Source organism: Musca domestica, unplaced genomic scaffold (assembly GCF_030504385.1).
Source record: "Musca domestica strain aabys unplaced genomic scaffold, Musca_domestica.polishedcontigs.V.1.1 35, whole genome shotgun sequence".
Taxonomy (NCBI): Eukaryota; Metazoa; Arthropoda; class Insecta; order Diptera; family Muscidae; genus Musca; species Musca domestica.
In genome coordinates, this window is record NW_026712315.1 from 6848399 (window position 1) to 6868632 (window position 20234).

Here is a 20234-nt window from a genome sequence, read left to right on the forward strand (position 1 = left end):
AGGATATTTGGAGTTGATCTAGGTGTGTTTTGAATAATTATAACTCTTAAAAAATGTGACATAAGAGTCCGATTGTCTCTAAATTACATATATCACAAAATTTTCATTAACCCAAGGTCTGGTGTGAAGATGGAATATATCGGTTCACTCCTTCTGGTACCTCCCTCAGAAGGATTAAAATTTTTGAATATCCATGAAGCTCGTTAAACGCGAAATTAAAACCGATTCCATTCAAACTTAGCAAATCTCAATATTTTCATCAACACAAAATCTGTTATGAAGATGAATAACCAAAACGTTCATAAAATCCGAAATAATCAGCCGGTTCTCTGATATATATCTGGCAACCCCTTCTGGTACCTCATCTATATATCTCATATACAGGGTGAGATGAACAAAACTGCAACCAATTTCAGACTGCTGTTATTTCTAATCCACTCAGCCGACATCTGTTGCAGTGGCCGAAAAATGGGTCGTGAGCAGAACATTTCGCAATATTCCATTCGGCAAATATTGAAAAATGAGCTCGTTGTAAAGCCATTGAAATTCCAAAAAGTGCAAGAACTTACACTGCAACTGAAAGAAAATGCATTCAAAAGAGCTAAAGAGTTGCTTCGCTTGGCCGAAAGTGGTGAACTGCCGAATTTGGTTTTCTCCGATGAGAAAACATTCGTTGTCCAGCAGTTTGAAAATGGGCACTTTCGGTTGGCCACCAGAACTCAAACGCCGGCCATGGTGATGGTGTGGTGTGGGCCGCCATAACAGCCGAGGGTCGCTCTCCGATCGTATTAATCGCCCGTGGCATCAGAATAAATGCCGAATATTATCGCGAAAATATTCTGGAGTGTGTATTAAAGCCTTGGACACGCAAACATTTTGGCCGCATTCCAACAAGACTCAGCACCAACGCACTTAGCACGTGCCACCCAAGAATGGATACAAAATGAGGTTCCTCGCTTCATTTCCAGCGCACAATGGCCACCCAAATCTTCGGATACCAATCCGTGGAACTATTGTGTCTGGAGTATTTTGGAAAGCAAGTGACCAAAGTGTCGATCACCTCAAGCAAGCACTTCGCCGAGAAAGGGCCAAAATACCGCAGAGCAATATTCGGGCAGCGTGTAACGGTGTCATTGGCCTTGTGGAGGCCATAATTTGTGCCAAAGCTGACCAATTCGAACAAATCTAAATATTTTTTGCTTTCATTCAATAAAATTAAAAAAAAAATAAATAAAAATTATGGCGTTCGACTTTATTGCAGTTTATTTTTTTTATCTCACCCTATAATGTATAGAAAGTAGTCGATATATTTTAAATCTGGCGCGTTGTAATATTTTATCAGTCTTAGGTCAGATACGAATTGGTCAATATTGGCCAACTGCTTCGGAACCTCCTCCATAAAGAGTCAACAGTTTGAATAATCATTACTCAAGGCTGGGAGTATAAATCTGTCGGCAAAACCGACTGATACTATATTACTTGTTTTTTTTTTTTTTTCTGAAGTTTGGTATTTTTCATATATTTGTCCGAATTTTTCCAATTTTTTTTTTCGAAATTGATACTGGCATTGTTTGCTATTGAAAATAAGATATGTAGGCCCATATTTATGTATAGACATTATAAATTATACAACTTGATTTTTGGTATTTTTGTGTTTTTTCCTAATTTTTTCGTATATCTAACCTATAGATTTTGAAAATATGTCAGGGTATAAAAACTTCGACCCTTTGCAACTTTTTTTGCTGTTGATTTTTGATTTAATAAAAATAAATTCTAAGTAAATATTTCCACTTTGATTGCTTTTACAAAAAACAGTGACCCTGTAATTAGATTTCACTTCCAATTGATTTCAAACAAAACATTATCGCATTTATTTATTTAACCAGCAATTAATTTATAATCACCACAAACATGCTTTTTTGAAAATCAATTAGTTTTGTTTGCCCACATCATGGCATTTGCACTAATTATTTGTTGTTGATGTTGTACCGCTTATTTAAAATCATTAAAAAATGATTTATTTAATTTTTTCTCTGATTTCTGGTATAAGAAAAAAATATTCACTGAAGAAAATTATCCAGTCGACAGTTTTTTGTTGTCATGTTTTGTTTTTGTGATAAATTTTCTTAGTTAAGTTGGGCTACGGCGACGACGACGACGACATAATAAGTGACACGCGAGACGTAAATTAAACGCATAACGCCCGCGCATTTGAAAAGTTGGTTGAACGTTGGTTTCGATGGTTGCTGCTGTTGGTTCCTGCTAAAAGACCAGAAAACCCACACACCAGCAACTCCTTTCTCTATGGGGTTTTTACTCTCTTTCGCTCACTCTCTTTTCCTCTTCTACCATGATGTGTAAAATGTTTATTATTGTCATAGACCGGCACTTTACAACCGATTTACATTGAACGGCACCACCGGTTCAGCTTTCATCTGGTTCCACGATAAACTTTGTTTATACTAATCGCAAAAAAAAGACGAAAAAGAAATAGGCACGCATCTTGAGCCAGAAATGAACGAACGGGCCAAAGGAATACCCACGCACACATTTGAAAGTCAGATCGTGGTGACGACCATCTACAAACAACGAAGACAAACAAATTGCATTACCACAATATAATAAGGTATTGTTGCTATAAAACAACAACAACAACAACAAAAACACTAACAACAATAATAATCACTCCAGAAACCACATAACGACTTTTAATGTAACACGTAACGCGATTCAACGTAAAACCGATTCAAATGCACGATCGCAACGATGATCTTCTTCAAACCGCACACGAAGTCTTCGTTCTTCGTTAAAAAAAAAAACAATTTACGTAAATTTCAGACCGATTCCGAAGAGCAAAAGACGAACGACCGATCGACCAACAGCCAGCCGCACCGTTGTGTTAAGTTACAGCGTTGAGTTGGTATTAAACGATCAGAATGCACGAAATCAGCAACAAGAAAGACCCGAAATAAAGCAACGCCAACAACAACAACAACAACACTAACAACAGTCCAAAGAAGGAAGACAACAAAAGATATTCAACAACTAATAACAGCAATGAGGAGAAGAAGAAGAAAAAAACAAAGATACAAAAGTATCTCATTTAGTGTGTAGGCATGCATGCACATGGACGGAAAAGGCGAACCAGATACACAGATAGGTAGACGGGCAGACAAACAGTCAGCCAGCCATCTAACTAGACAACAAGCGTGGTGTCAAATTCAGAGATTATTTGTGGAGCAGCACAGCACAACGCACCACATCGCATAAACAAAAAGGTAAACAGAGAGTGAAAACCCAAGATCAATCAGTTTGCCTGCTCCGCTCGTGAGTTTTTCTTGTTGGGAGAAAAGTTCTCCCACAGAGATAGAAAGAGAGCCAAGAAATTCTAAAAAAACAAAGAGTAGCTACCTATCTTCTCAATCTCATGTGGGGCATGGGAGTATTTGTATTGTTGTCTAGCAAGTAAAACGGAAATACTTAAACATATTTAAATGATTTGCTTTGTTTTTCTTGGATACAATGTGTTCTATGTGACATATTTTGATGTCAGACGGTGTGTGGATTCGATGAACATTAGGGTGGTGGGCTTTGTGGGTTAATGTAAATTATTCATTCTACTCTAGGTATTTTAAAGAAAAGAAAAAAAAAAACATTTTTATATTCTCCACCAATCATAGTATGGAGGGTATATTAAGTATATGTATTCTTGATCAGCGTAAAATTCTTAGACGGTATAGCCCTGTCCGTCCGTATTTCCGTCTGTTGTAATCACCGTAAAGTCAAAACGAAGTAAGATAGGGAGCTCAAATTTTCCACAGATCAGTATTTTGTCTGCAGACAGGTAAAGTTCGAAGATCAGCCCACGATATCGTTTAGCCCCCATATAACGGTACTCCCCGATATTCGGGGAGAAGACCTCGACTTCTACATTTTTCAATGGAATTGTCTGAAATTTTTCATAAAGAGTTCTTTGTGGGTACTTTATTGCCTGGATGAGAATTGTTTATATAGGTCCACGATATTGTATAGCCCCATATAACGACACCCCGTTATACCTCATCATCAAAATACGATTTTAGCGCCATTGTTCTCCGGAATTGTTTCAAATTTCGTGTTTAAAATTTGTGGCTCGCAATGAGTACTACAACCAATGAAGAAACAAGTAAAAAAGCTTTTAATACCCTCCACCATTTGGTACAAATTTGGCAATTTCCAAAAAAAACCGTTAAAAATTCTGTTAAAATCTTAAAAATACAGAATGCCTATACGACGACGTGGACCTGCATAGGCAACTTTTGTCATAAGTTATTACAATATTTAAATGCGAAACTTGAAGAAAAATCTGTTTATAAAGTAGCTAAAATCATCAAAACACCGAATATAGGGGGTATCGTTATATGGGGGTTATACGAAGACGTGGTCCTGCACAGACAATTTTCTGGCATGGGCTGAAGTATCCATTACGAACTTTACATGCGAAATTTGAAAGAATCCCTGTAAATAATGTCGCTAAAATCATTAAAATTCCGAATATCGGGGGGTACCGTTATATGGGGGCTATATGAAGACGTGGACCTACATGGCTCATTTTTTGACTTTGGATGAAGTATCCATTACGAACTCAAATACCAAATTTGAAACGATTCCGGTAAACAATGTCGCTACAATCATCAAAATACCGAATATCGGGGGGTACCGTTATATGGGGACTATATGAAGACGTGGACCTGCACAGATAATTTTCTGTCTTAGGCTCTAGTATCCATTACGAACTTCAAATACCACATTTGAAATAATTCCGGTGAATAATGTCGCTAAAATCATTAAAATACCGAATATCGAGAGGTACCGTTATAAGGGGGCTATATGATAACTTGGACCTACATGGCCATTTACGAACTTAACCTGCCTACTGGCAAAATATACATGTGTGCAAAATTTTAGCCTTCTATCTCAATTTGTTCGAAAGATAGCGTGATTACAACAGACAGACAGACGGACAGACAGACAGACAGACAGACAGACAGACAGACAGAAAGAATATATATACTTTGTTGGGTCTGACATGAATATTTCGAGGAGTTACAAACGGAATGACAAAATTAATATACCCTCCATAGTATGGTGGAGGGTATAAAAATGGTCTATGATGGTCTACGTTTACATATGTATATCCCACGAATAACGGTATCTCCCTCAGTTCGGTATTTTGATCATATTACCAACATTATTCACCAGAATTGTTTGAAATTTCGTATTTGAAGTTAAGGATCAGTAGTATAGCCTATGTAACTACTACTACAACTTATGCAGGTCCTCGTCTTCGTATAGCCCCCATATAAAGTTTTTCATTTATTTTTCGACTGATTTTTTTTTTTTTTTTGAAAACTTTCTAGACACTTGAATATGCGGTAAGGGTATTAAAAGTTCAGCTTATCCGAACTGCTGCTCATTATACCCTACACCACAAGGTTGTCAGGGTATTATGTCTTTGTGCATTTGTTTGTAACAGGCATAAGGTTCAATCTGATAATATGCATAGTTTCTTTTGATGATCTGCAGAGAATCACATTCTGAGTCGATTTATGCATGTCCGTCTGTCCATGAATTTTTGTAAACAAAGTACAATTCGCATTTATTGCCCTATCCAGATGAAATTTTGCACAAATCATTTGTTCGGCCCAAGGACGAACCCTATTGAAATTGGAGATAATCGGTCAAAATTTAGATATAGCTCCCATATATATCTTCGTCCGATTTGCTTTTTATTGTGCACCAAATGTGTAATATCAGTCCGAATAGTATGAAATTTTGCACATACAGCCAAATTAGGCCTGAAAATAAGTATGCCAAATTTTATCGAAATCGGTTCAGATTTGGATATAACTCCCATATAAAACTTCGACCGATTTACGTTTTGTTGTGCACCAAACGTCTAATATTTGTCCAAATGGGATGGAATTTGGCACATACGACCGAATTGAGTCTAGAAGCTAGTATGTCAAATTTGATGAAGATCGGTTCAGATATAGCTATAGCTCCCATATAATATAATTATAGCGTGTATGTTGAATTCTCCCATTAAAACGATTAATTGTTATGCGGAGCTCCACTAAATTAGCAAAGTGGTGTGGGGTATCATAAAGTCGGCCCGCCCGACTTTAAGACTTCCTTTACTGGTTACATTTTCGCATTGAAATAAATTGTTCGAATGTTTGAAATTCTTTATTAATCTTTTGTAGATTGACTAACAAAACTCTTCACGAACGTATATGACTTTAATATGTCCTTCTTAAATGGAAAAGACCTTCTATAGAAGCAAAAACATTAGTCTTCTGCCAGCTAGAGTTGAGAACCACATAAGCTGAGTAACTCATTACAGTGTAACAGTAACTTGCATATATGTTTGCAAATAATCGGAAGTTCCCCAAAAATTAAGGAAGAAGGAAGAATAATGAGAAGACCTTCACCTAGCTCTTTTACAAGAATATCATCAGCTTGCTTGTCTATAAAAAAATACCTTCTCGTCTTCTATAAAAGAAAACTTTCTGTCTTTTATGGGAGAAAACCTTCTCGTCCTCTATAAAAAGACCTTCTCGTCTCTTATGAGAAGACATTCTAGTCTTCTATGAGACGACATTCTCGTCTTCTATGAGAAGATTTTCAAGTTTTACACGAGAAGACTTTCTCATCTTCTATGAAAGAAGACCTTCTCGTCTTCTATGAGAAAAAATCTCGTCTTCTACGAAAAAATAGCTTCTCGTGTTCTATAAGAGGACCTTCTCGTCTTCTATGTGGAGATATTCTAGTCTTCTGTGAGAAGACCTTCTCGACTTATGTGAGAAGACCATCTTGTCTTTTATGAGAACACCTTCTCGTCTCCTGTGAGAAGACCTTCTCTTCTTCTGCGAGAAGACCTTCTCTTCTTCTGTGAGAGGACTAATTGTCTTCTGTGGGAAGATCTACTCGTCTTCTGTGTGAAGACATTCTCGACTTCTATGAGAAGATCTACTCGTCTTCTATGAAAGAAGACCCACTCGTCTTCTATGAAATAAGACCTACTCGTCTTCTATGAAAGAAGACCTTCAGTTCTTCTCTGAGAGAATTTTTAGTTCTTCTGTGAGAAGACCTTCAGTTTTCTGTGAGAAGACCTTCAGCTTTTCTATGACGAAGATTTTCAGCTCTTTTTTATGACGAAGACCTTCAGTTTTATCCTATGACGAAGACCTTCGGCTCTTTTCTATTACGAAGACCTTCAGCTCTTCTTTGACAAAGACATTCAGCTCTTCTTTCACGAGGATCTATAGTTCTTCTTTGACGAAGAACTTCAGCTCTTCTTTGACGAAGATCTTCAACTCTTCTCTGACGAAGACCTTCAACTCTTCTTTGACGAAGAACTTCAGCTCTTTTTTGACGAAGACCATCAGTTCTTCTTTGAAAAAAAAATATTCAGCTCTTCTTTGACGAAAAACTTCAGATCTTCTTTGTTGTTCTCTTAATTTTGGACATTAAAAAAGTGTTATCTAATAAAATTTTTCAAAATGGTAAAATGAAATGGAACAAGGCTATTATCTAGCCGTGACACTTCTAAATTACTTTTGATTATCTTCTATAATCCAATAAATGAAAACTGACATTTTGCCCACTTGGTGGCAGTATTCTACGTCTACAACATTGATCACTGATAACAACCAAATGTGATGCCCAAAAGTTCTCCCAAACAATGACTTGCCAATATAAACGACAAAAATCGAAAACAACCGGCCGGTTGATCACAGTTCAAATTTATTCTTTCTTTGTGTCTGAAGTGAAGACGTCAATGTTTCTCACCGCATTCTTAACATTCTTCGTTATAATTTGCTCGATTCTGAGCTTTTTATATCATCGTAATTTTAACTACTGGACCCGCTTTAAGAATGTGCCAAGTGTACCGGGACGTATTTTCAGTGGCAATGTCATTGATTTTTTGACATTCAAAACTAATTTCGGTTTCCATCTGAAAACAATTTATGATGATGAAAAGTTTACCTCAGCTCCAGTTGTGGGTGTTTATGGCCTCTATAAGCCATCTTTGCTAATTCGTGATCCGGATATAATCAAATCGGTGCTCATCAAGGATTTCGATCGTTTTCATGATCGTTTTGCAAAGATTGATTATCACCATGACCCGTTGGGCGGACAAATGATGCTGTTTGCCGACTATCCGCTGTGGAAGGAAATGCGCACCAAATTGAGTCCCACTTTTACCAGTGGCAAACTGAAGAACATGTATCCTCTAATCCAACAAGTTGGTGAAAATATGGTAAAATTCTTAGACTCCAAGCCGAGTGTTTTCCAGGTGGAAGTAAAAGACCTGTGTGCCCGTTTTACAACCGATGTGATTGCCACAACTGTGTTTGGCTTCCAATCGAATTCTTTGGCAAATCCTGCAGAAGATTTCTACAAACAGCTGCGTCTCCTAAATTATTTTACATGGCGAAGATCTTTTGATTTCATTATTGTCTTGTTTGCCTCGCAACTAACGCGGATTATGGGTGCAAAAATTCTCTATCCCGAAACTGAGCATTTCCTCAGAAGTGCCATAACTCAAGCGGTGAGGGAGCGAGAAGCATGCATTGGTGGAGAGAAACGTAATGACATCATTGACACCTTTGTCAAGCTAAAGCAAGAAGCCGAGCAGAGGGGTGAACGGAATATTGAACAACTGATGGAATGTCTCATTGCCCAGGCGGGTATATTTATGGTGGGTGGATTTGATACCTCATCGACCACAATGTCCAATGCTCTATTGGAATTGGCCAAGGACACGAGTGTGCAAAAGAAACTGAGGGAAGAGACCAAGGAAGCTTTTGTGGAAGGTAATGGCGAAATATCTTATGAGGCCCTGAACAAATTAACCTACCTAGAGATGGTGATTAATGAGACCCTGAGATTGTATCCGGTATTGGCGGTGCTTGAGAGACAACATGCCACAGCAGGGGGAAAGGAGCCGTATTCATTGCAACCCTATTGTGATTTTAACCTACCCGATGGTATGCCGGTTTTTATACCCGTCTTTGGTCTGCATTATGACACCAAGGTTAGCTAAAGCTTTGCATTGACGATATATTAAATAATTTTTTTATATTTTGTACAGTATTGGTCAAATCCCAAGAAATTCGATCCGGAACGTTTTTCACCAGAGAATAAGCCGCTGATAAATCCCATGGTCTATTTACCATTTGGCAATGGTCCGCACAATTGTATTGGCTCTCGTTTGGCCATGATGCAAGTGAAGGCTGGTCTATTTTATATTTTGAAAGATCACTTAGTTCGGGTGTGCGATCGCACGGAGCTGGAACCAACATTTGATCCCAAGTTGAATGCTTTGCAAGTCAAAGGTGGAATTCATTTGGAAATTGTCAAGGATGAATAAAATTCATGGTGAATCATGTTTAAGTAAGGATATTTGTTGAATAAATGTTTGGGATATGAAGACCTATTAATATAAGAATCGGTTAGGTCTTCTATAATAAGACCTTATGGTCTGGTTTCCTATGATAGGACCTTTTGGTCGGGTCTTGTATGAGAAGAACTTTTGGTCTGTCCTTCTATGAGAAGACATTCTGGTTAGGTCCTCTATGAGAAGACCTTCTGGACTGATCTTCTATGAAAAGAGATAAAAACACTTTCAGGTCTTCTATGAGCAGATCTTCTCATGCTCTATGAGAAGACCTTCTTGTCTCCTATGAGAACACTTTCTCGACCTTCTTGTCTTCTATGAGAACACTGAGAAGACCTTCAGGTCTTCTATGAGCAGACTTTCTCATACTTTGTGAGCAGACGTTCTCATACTCTATGAGAAGACCTTCTCGCCTTCTGTGAGAAGACGTTAAAACTCAAGATCCCCAGTTGTCAAAATTTCTCGAAGAGAGAATCTATTTTTGGTGTGTTTTTTTTCTTCTTTTTGGACCTTAAAAAAAGGTTAGCTCATAAAATGGTAAAAGTTGCCCGCGTTGGAACAGAACTATTGTCTAGCATTGGCCCATCTAATTTAATTTTGATTATCTTCTACAATTTAATAAATGGAAACACACACTATTACCATATGTCATGCCCACTTGATGGTAGCTTTCTTCAAAATTGATTCACTGATAACGCTCATATGCTATTCACAAAAGTTCTCCCAAGCAATGACTTGCCAAAATGTCTGAAGTGAGGACGGTCAATGTTTCTCAAGGCATTCTTAACATTCTTCGTTATAATTTGCTCGATTCTGAGCACGCTTTAAGAATGTGCCAAGTGTACCGGGACGTATTTTCAGTGGCAATGTGATCGATTTTTTGACATTCAAAACTAATTTCGGCTTCCATCTGAAAACGTGAAATACCCCACAGCTCCAGTGGTTGGGATATACGGTCTGTATAAGCCGTCTTTTTTGATTCTTGATCTGGATATAATCAAATCGGCGCTCATCAAGGATTTCAATCGGTTTCATGATCGTTTTGCAAAGATTGATTATCACAATGACCCTTTACGGTCTGGTCTGGATATGAGAATACATTCTGGTCTGGTCTTCCATGAAAAGACCTTCTGGACTGGTCTTCTATGAGAAGAGATGAGAAGACCTTCAGGTCTTCAATGAGCGGACCTTCTCATACTCTATGAGAAAACCTTCTCGTGTTCCATGAGAAGACCTTTTCCTCTTCTATGAGAAGACTATCTCGTCTTCTACGAGAAGACCTTCTCGCCTTCTATGAGAAGTCCTCCATGAGAAGACCTTCTCGTCTTCTATGAGAAGAACTTCTCGTGTTCTATGAGAAGACCTTCTCGTGTTCCATGAGAAGTCCTCCTCGTCCTCCATGAGAAGACCTTCTCGTGTTCCATGAGAAGACTTTCTCGTCTTCTATGAGAAGTCCTCCTTGTCCTCCATGAGAAGTCCTCCTTGTCCTCCATGAGAAGTCCTCCTCGTCCCCCGTGAGAAGACCTTCTCGTCTTCTATAAGAAGACCTTCTCGTCTTTTACGAGAAGACCTCCTCGTCTTCTATGAGAAGACCTTCTTCTATGTGAAGACCTTGGTGTCTTCTATGAGAAGACCTTCTCGTCTTCTATGAGAAGACCTGCTCGTGTTCCATGAGAAGACCTTCTTCTCTTCTGTGAGAAGACCTTTAGCTCATCTACGATATGTTATGCCATAAAGGAGAAATTCTTTTCTTTTTTTCGTCTTTTTTGAGGAGACTACCCGTCTTCTATGGGAACACATTCACGTTTTCTATAAGAAGACCTTCTGATCTTCTATGAAAAGATCTTCTCGTCTTCTATGAGAAGAAGCCCTTCTTGTCTTCTATGAGAAGACCTTCTGATCTTCTGTGATAAGACCTTCTGATTTTCTGTGAGAAGACCTTCTGCTCTTCTGTGAGAAGACCTTCAGCTCTTCTGTGAGAAGACTTTCTGCTCTTCTACGAGAAGGCTCTCTTCTGTGGAATGATCTTCTTCTCTTCTCTGAGAAGACCTTTAGCTCATCTACGATATGTTATGCCATAAAGGAGAAATTCTTTTTCTCCTTTTTAAGAGGAGATTTCTACCTTTTCCCCTTACATACATTTCTATAAATTCTGAAAATTTTCGGTTCTTCATGCCCCTTCCAACACAGCCCTTTTAATTTAATTTATGGTTTATGATTTATGTGTCCTATTTGGCTGTCCTTCTATCCTCGCAACACATTCATGTGTATGTACATCCTTTTGTCATGGACACCTTCGGACACATGTTCCGCTCATAAGTATTTCTATTTTCATGCAGACGGTACCCATTATGATTTATTTGTTGTTCATAGGTTTGGATTTGAGTGCGCTCCGAGAATAAATGTGTCTGTAGGTTTGGAGTGTCCGACTGCCGCTACTGTGTCTGTGACATAAACGTTATTAATGTCTCACTCATTGACTCCAAAGCGGCATATTGTCATAATGCTACCGCTACCGTTCCATGGTTGTTATTTTTATCCGCATTTTGTAAACATTTCATTTGTCCATTGTCAAAATATTTGTTTACTCCGAGAATATTCATGTTCTTGTCCCATTTCCATGATTTTTATTATTTTTGACGTGGTGTGTCTGCACGCACGCACTGCCGTCTGTCCGTCACACAGGCCGGTCGGCCGTTCATCATGTTTACATTTGGCTTCATCGGTGACAATTTCGTCTTTATGAAAGTGACACCCACCCGTTGTTGTTACTTGTTGCCGGGCCGCCAGACTGACTCCCTGCCTGAGTGATTGTCTTAAAATCTCTGTCTGCATTTCTCTTTTTTTCCTCTCTCACAGCCATTGACACCACAGACGTGATGTAAAAATGTCATATTTTGACAAGCAACAAATCGTCGCTTCGTATGCTTCAACATGTTTCCCTGTTGTTGTTGTTGCTGTTGTTGTCTTCCCTTTTTTTCTCGTTTGTTCATAAGATTTGAGATAATTGTTGGAAGTATGACTTTGTGATAAAAAAAAGGAAAGACACGATGATTACAAATTGTTCCGATACACCGATACAATAGATTACAGTCAACGACCCCGGGTTAAATTTCTAATGATGTTGGTGGTGCTGGTGTTGGTAGTGTAGTATTGCGGGTAAATAGGATAATGGGAATGGCATTCGCAGAAGGATAATGAAATATTAGCTAATTTATCAACGCTGACAAAATACAAAGCAAATAAAAAAAAAGAATAATGACGATAATGAATCCGATGCGGTCGCTTGCAGGTTTAGAGGTTATGAGAGTAAACCATTTGTTCGAAGATTATGGGGTATGGAATTGTGACAAATTCTAATTTATTTCCAAGAAACTTATGGAGGGTATTTTTAGTTTTTTTTTTTTTGTGAAAAATTGGTATTACCATTAGATCTTCTCATTGAAGTCGAATATGTTGGTCTATAGGAGATCAAAATGCCTTTTAATGGGTGGCGGAGGGGTATAGCCATGGAATAAAAAATAATATTTAAATTCTTTGGAAATTGAAATAAATCAAAATTATCTCATTAAATCAAATGAGCTTGTTTTGTCATAAATATACATACCCAGTGAACCAAACTGTCCGAGTCAGACGAGGTCTTCGATTTCGGAAGAGTATTCGATCCGACTTGTGACCGAAAGTTATACGGAGTGGTTGACGTGTTGTCGGACCGAAGTATCGGATGAAAGTCTGAAATTTAAGTGAGGCCGAACTCGGAAGTAGAATCGTGTGTATTTCAATTTTTTTGCCGATTTTTTTGCCAGTTTTCGGCCGGATTCGAAAGAATGCTCGTATGGAGTCTGAAGGGCATATCAAAATTTGTATATTAAAATATGTGAATTCAAGCTTTTTCAACTTAAAACTACAAATACCAGTATGAAGGGGAGGTTCCGCAGCAGTTGGCCAATGTTGACCAATTCATATCTGACCTCAGACTTATATAAAAATTACAATGTGCCAGATTTGGACTATAGCGACTACTTCCTATACTTTATATGAGATATCTACAAATTTTTGGAAAAAGTGGAAATATGCGTGAGGTACAAGATATAGCAGACAGAAATATTCCATTTTTATACCCTCCACCATACTATGGAGAGTATATTAACTTTGTCATTCCGTTTGTAACTCCTCGAAATACTCATGTCAGACCCAACAAAGTATATATATTCTTGATCAGCGTAAAATTCTAAGTCGATTTAGCGATGTCCGTCTGTCTGTCCGTCTGTCTGTCTGTCTGTCCGTCTGTCTGTTGTAATCACGCTATCTTTCGAATGAATTGAGATAAATGGCTAAAATTTTGCACACATGTTTATTTTTCCAGTAGGCAGGTTAAGTTTGTAAATGGGCCATGTAGGTCCACGTTTTCATATACCCCCCATATAACGGTACCTCCCGATATTCGGTATTTTGATGATTTTAGCGTCATTATTCACCGGAATTGTTTCAAAATTGGTATTTGAAGTTCGTTATGGGAACTACAGTCTGTGACAGAAAATTGTCTATGCTGGTCCAGGTCTTCGTATAGGCCCCATATATCAGTACCTCCCTATATTCGGTATTTTGACGATTTTAGGTACAATACTCACCGAAATTGTTTGAGATGTGGTATTTGAAGTTCCTACTGGATGCTACAGCCTGTGACAGAAATTTTTCTATGCTGGTCCAGGTCTTCGCACAGCTCCAATTAAAGGCACCTCCTTATATACGATATTTTGATGATTATACTTACATTATTCACCGTTTATTTCAAGTTTAGAATTTGAATATGGTAATGGCTTATGACAAACATTGCCTATGTATGTCCACGTCGTATAGACCCCAATATAACGGCTATATTTGGTATTTTTAAAATTTTAACAGAATTTTTTAAGGATTTTATTTTTTAAAAATTTCCAAATTCGTTGCAAATGGTGGAGGGTATTAAAAGTTCGGCCCGGCCGAACTTACTGCTTTTTAACTTGTTCTTCTTCAGCTAATACAGATATTGGTATGTGCAAATTTTGAAGGAAATCTAACATTTACATATTACATATTCATATCAAATTTCTGGTTAAGAGAAATTGCTATATCTAAGCAAGTTGTAAAGAATCGCCGACTTGCTTCGCATGTTATGGCAGATATAAGCATTGCAAATTGTGATTCTTTGTGGGTGAGGTACCACGAGGTGTTCACAGATATATATCGTCTTAACAATAGATTTTGCGGAAGCAAAAATATTTAGATGTGTGAAATTTGAAGAGAGTTTTTGAGCGTTTTTTTTTTTTCAAAAATTTTAACCCTATGTGGGGGAGGTACCAGAAGAAATATTCCGATCACAGATTATATCGTCTTAACAACAGATTTTGCGGAATCAAAAATAGTTGGATGTTTAAAATTTGAAGAGAGTTTGAACGTTTTTTTTTTTTTTTTCAAAATTTTTAACCCTATGTGGTGGAGGTACCAGAAGAAATGGTCCGATCGCTACCATCTATATACAGATCTTGTGTTCATGAAAATATTGAGATGTACCAAGTCTGAATGGAGTCGGATATTAATTTCGCGTTTTATGAGTTTCATGGTTATTCAAAAATTTTACCTTTTGTGGGGGAGGTACCAGATGGAGTCGAACGATATATCCCATCTTCACACCAGATCTTGATTCAATAAAAATATTGTGATGTGTGTAGTTTAAAGACAATCGGACAGTTACATAACATTTTATGAGATTATAAGATAATTATTCAAAATGTTGACCCTTTGGGGGGAGGTACTTGATGGAGTGCACCGATAATTCCGCATTTTCGCATATTACCTAGCACTGATGTAAATATTAAGATTTGCAAAGTTGGAGCAAAATCGGATTATCCTCTCTCTCTCTCTATGCCGTAGATGATTTTCATTGAAAATGTTAACGCTTTGTGAGAGAGGTAGCAGAAGGAGTGGGCCATCTCCGAACTCGATCTAAGTATGATAATGATATTACGATGTACCATGTTTAGATCAAATGGGATATTCCCTTCGCGAGTTATCGTGCGCACCAGTCAGACAGACGGACGAACGGACATCGCTAGATCGACACCAAATGTCCTGCAATGGATTTGGTTTAAAGGCACGTTTTGGCCGTATCAAATGTTATATACCTCCCGCTCTAGCCATTTGGCTGGCCGTCATATGGGGGGCCATATCAAAAGAGGAACCTTTATAGACAACTTTATACTACAAGGATTGTTAACAAATATCGGCTATAGCAAAACCTGGACCGATTTATCTCATTTCCAATACCAACCATCCTAGGCACAATACAAATTGTTGTGGCAAATTTTGAAGGTCTATGTCAAATAATGTGGGCTGTATTGTGATTTCATGAGACAGACTGACCGACAGACGGACATCGACTTAGCATTTTATGCTGATCATGAATTTAAGGATGTTACAAATTGAATGACCCTCACCCTTGAAAAGGATGGTACATTCCCTCCTTTTCAAGGTGGAAGGTATAAAAAAACTATGCTAACGTCAACCTTTCACATTTTTTTAACACTAATTGACAAACGCATTGATTCCCCGACTGTCCGGCAACAATTACGCATGTTCTTTCAACCACAAGGTATGAGCACAAAGAAACTCTCGAAGATACTGAAACCTCCTCTATCAATTTTCTCTTTACTTCTTTACAACAAATGTTATCGCACAAGCAGAAGAGAAAAAACTCTACAATAAGAAACAAGTAAAAAAGCTATAAGTTCGGCCGAATCGAACTTTGAATATGCTCCACAATTTGGTACAAATTTGGCAATTTTCAAAAATATCAAAATCTTAAAAATACCTAATGTAGCCATATATTAGGGTCTATACGACAACGTGGACCTCCATAGGCAACTTTTGTCATAAGCTTTTACAATATTCAAATGCGAAACTTAAATAAAAAATTCGGTGAATAATGTAGCTAAAATCATCAAAATACCGAACATAGGCAGGTACCATGGGGGCTAAACGAAAACGTAGACCTGCACAGACAATTTTCTGTCATAGGCCGTAGTATCCATTACGAACTTCAAATACCAAATTTGAAATTATTCCGGTGAATAATGACGCTAAAATCATCAAAATGCCGAATATTTGGAGGTACCGTTATATGGGGGCTATATGAAGACGTAGACCTGCACAGACAATTTTCTGTCATAGGCTGTAGTATCCATTACGACCCTTCTAATACCAAATTTGACACAATTCCGGTAAATAAAGTCTCTAAAATCATAAAAATACCGCATATCGGGAGGTACTGTTCTGTGGGGGGCTATAAGACAACGTGGACCTAAACGAAAAATTTTCTGTCGTAGGCTGTAGTATTCATTACGATTTTCAAGTACCAAATTTGAAATAGTTCCTGTAAATAATGTCGCTAAAATCATCAAAATACCGAATATCGGGAGGTACCGTCATATGGGGGCTATACGAAGATGGAACTACATGGCCCATTTTAAATACCAAAAGTCCTGCAGATATAATACACATTTGAGCAAATTTTTATCGACTTACTTCATTCCGTTCGGAAGCTAGTGTGATTTTCACAGACGAACAGTTAGATTTACGGACAGACCGCCAGACGGACCGACATTGCTAAATCGACTTAGTATTTTATGCTGATCAAGAATATATATATACTTTGTGTGGTCTAAGGTGTTTCGAGGTGTTACAAATGGAATGACAAACTTAATATACCCTCCTTTTACTATGGTGGAGGGTATAAAAACTTTCAGACAAGTCGGAAAAACAACTTCAGACTTTGAGCACACGCGTTACACTTACGACATCTTCTTCGCTGGGTACATACATGTACATGTAATGTATATCAATTCCAAACCTGATACTCCAAAGATAATTAGCTTCTTTGAAACATTCAACCATGGAATCGCCTTCCCACCAAATTCAGGAACTGAATTTGAAATTGCCGAGGAAATTAAAAGTCGGAATAGATTTTCAACATCAAAGACCCAAATTGCCTACGCTAATAATACATTTCTCATGAAAACCTGAAAATAGGCTAAGATTACGTGCAAAATCTTGAAGAGGTGGCATGCAGCACGTTCATACAACGGCTCATTGACTTATTCTAAACAATATTTATTCTGTGTCAAACGGAAGCTAAGGTCGTGGGTTTGATATTGAAAAGCATTTCAATACAATCTTGAAATAATGAAAGTATCTTTTTTGCGTTGGTGTAAATGAATGGAAAATTTATTTTCCTTCTCTGAATGTTATCAAAAACAGATAAATAACATAAAAGCGTAATTACTGACGTCATTCTTATCACCCGCAATTTGGTGTCATCATCTGCAGACATATACAGGGTGAGATGAAAAAAACTGCAACCTACTTCAGACTGTTGTAATTTCTAAGCCACTCGTCCGCCAGCTGTTAAAATTATTCCAGTGATAGCTCATTATATTATTTACAAGCGTACAAAAGCATCTTGGTGAGAACTTTCCAGAAAAAAAGTTTTCGTGATGGAATTCAAGCGTGATAGTGTGATTTCGTGGAACCCACGATTGGCTATGGTTAGAGCACTCCACCATTTAAATGTGAATAAATCTTTTGTGTTTCGTACCATCGCTCGTTACCTTGACACTGGTAGCGTAGCCGGACGTCAAGGAAGTGTGGACGTAAAAAAACACCAATATCAGCAGAAATGGTTCGAAAAGTAAAGAAGCGACTTGACTTGGCTCTTGAGCTAAACATATCGCAATATTCTATTCAGCAAATATTGAAAAATGGGCTCGGGGTAAAGCCATTGATATTCCAAAAAGTGAGAGAAATTACACCGCAATAGAAATAAAATAGACTCTAAAGAGTTGCTTCGCTTGGCCGAAAGTGTTGAACTGCTGATTTTGGTTTTCTCCGATGAGAAAACATCGGTTGGACTGATGATTTATATATCCTGGCGGTTCTCATATTGTGAGTCTGAGTCTATAAAATGGTGGAGGGTATAAAAATCCCTCCGTTTGTAACTCCTCGATATATTCATAATAGACCCTACAAAGTATATATATTCTGGATCAGCGTAAAAATCTGAGATGATCTAACGATGTCCATCCGTCTGTCTGTTGCAATCACGCTATCTTTCGAACGAATTGAGAAAAAAAAGCCTACAATTTTGAATACATGCATTGTAGGCAGGTTGAGTTCGTAAATTGGACATGTCGATTCACATTGTCGCATAGCCTCCATATAACGGTAACTTCTGATGTTCGGTATTTTCATGATTTTAACGACATTATTCACCGGAATCGTTTCAAATTTCGTTCTGGAAGATCCTAATGGATATCACAACCTATGACAAAAAATGTTGTATGCAGATCCAGATTTTCGTATAACACCCATATAACGGTACCTCCCGATATTCGATATTTTCATGATTTTAGCGACATTATTTAACGGAATTATTTCAAATTTCGTATTTGAAGTTCGTAATGGGTACAACACAGCCTATGACAAAAATAGTTATATGCAGGTCCACGTCTTCGTATAGCCCCCATATAACAGTACCTCCCGATATTCGGTATTTTGATGATTTCAGCAACATTATTCAACGGAATCGTTTCAAATTTCGTACTGGAAGATCCTAATGGGTACTACAACTAATGGCAAAAAATTTTGTATGCAGATCTAGATCTTCCTATAACACCCATATAACGGTACCTCACGATATTCGGTATTTTCATGATTTTAGCGACATTTTTTACCGGAATTATTTCCAATTTCGTATTTGATATTCCGAATGGCTACTACAGCCTATGGCAAAATTTTTTGTCTTCGTATAGGTCCCATATAATGGTACCTCTCGATAGTGGGTATTTTGACGATTTCAGCAACATTGTTCATCGGAATCGTTTCAAACTTTGTATCTACAACTTATGGCAAAACATTCGTATGCAGTTCCACGTCTTCGTATATCCTCTATATGACGGTACCTCCCGATATTCCGTATTTTTATGATTTTTGCGACATTATTCACCGTATTTGTAACAAATTTCGTATTTGAAGTTCGTAATGGGCACTTCAGCCTATGACAAAAAATTTCGTATGCAGGACCAGGTCTTTGTCCCCATATAACGGTTTTCATTTAAGTGTTGGTTTTCGGATTTTTTTTTTTAAATTTTCTAGTTTCTTCGAAATGGTGGAGGGTATTAAAAGTTCGGCCCGGAACTTAGCTGCTTTTTTACTTGTTCATTCTTTTTATAGGTCCATCCTGTTAAAAGGAAAAGTGCCTACCTCAGTGATAAGACCTAATTTTGTCGCACAGTGTACTATAGTATTATGTGGTATGTAGGGTGTATTTAGCTTCAATTTGATTTCTGGGAAACATAATTGTAACAACATTGAGCTGGTGCTGGAAACTAGAAAGGATTGCGTGCGGCATGCCAACACTACGAAATCATTATTTGTTGATATTTGGAAATTCACTGTGGAAATTAGGTAAAGTTTCATTTTAAAGTAAGAAATACATACACAATTCACAAAAAAAATATATATTCCCACCTGTCCATTTTTTGTTAAAAGCAACGAAACTCCACATTGCCTGCCCAGGAGAAAAACAAAGGAAGAAAATGTTGTTGGATACCCATTTTCTTTCTGTTTTCTTCTTTTTTCGAATAGACATTCCGTTAGCGCAATTCGTTTGCTGGAAAGTAATTAAATTCAGTGCACTGGGACAGTAGGATGTGTGAGTACACACACATGTGCACACATTTTGTCGAAATGAAAA

At 37.7% G+C, this 20234-nt stretch overlaps 2 protein-coding genes across 2 annotated transcripts in view; one reads left to right on the forward strand and one right to left on the reverse strand.

Moving 5' to 3' along the window:
* The window catches only part of LOC101899941 (rap guanine nucleotide exchange factor 4), a 310188-nt gene that overhangs the window by 228423 nt on the left and 61531 nt on the right, over positions 1 to 20234 (reverse strand). The gene's annotated exons all lie outside the window — the stretch shown is intronic.
* On the forward strand, positions 7668 to 9445 carry LOC131803878 (cytochrome P450 6g1-like). Its single transcript, XM_059125689.1, has 2 exons — positions 7668 to 9082; positions 9140 to 9445. The coding sequence occupies exons 1-2, from the start codon at positions 7727 to 7729 to the stop codon at positions 9416 to 9418; spliced, it is 1635 nt and encodes a 544-aa protein (XP_058981672.1). The 5' UTR covers positions 7668 to 7726; the 3' UTR covers positions 9419 to 9445.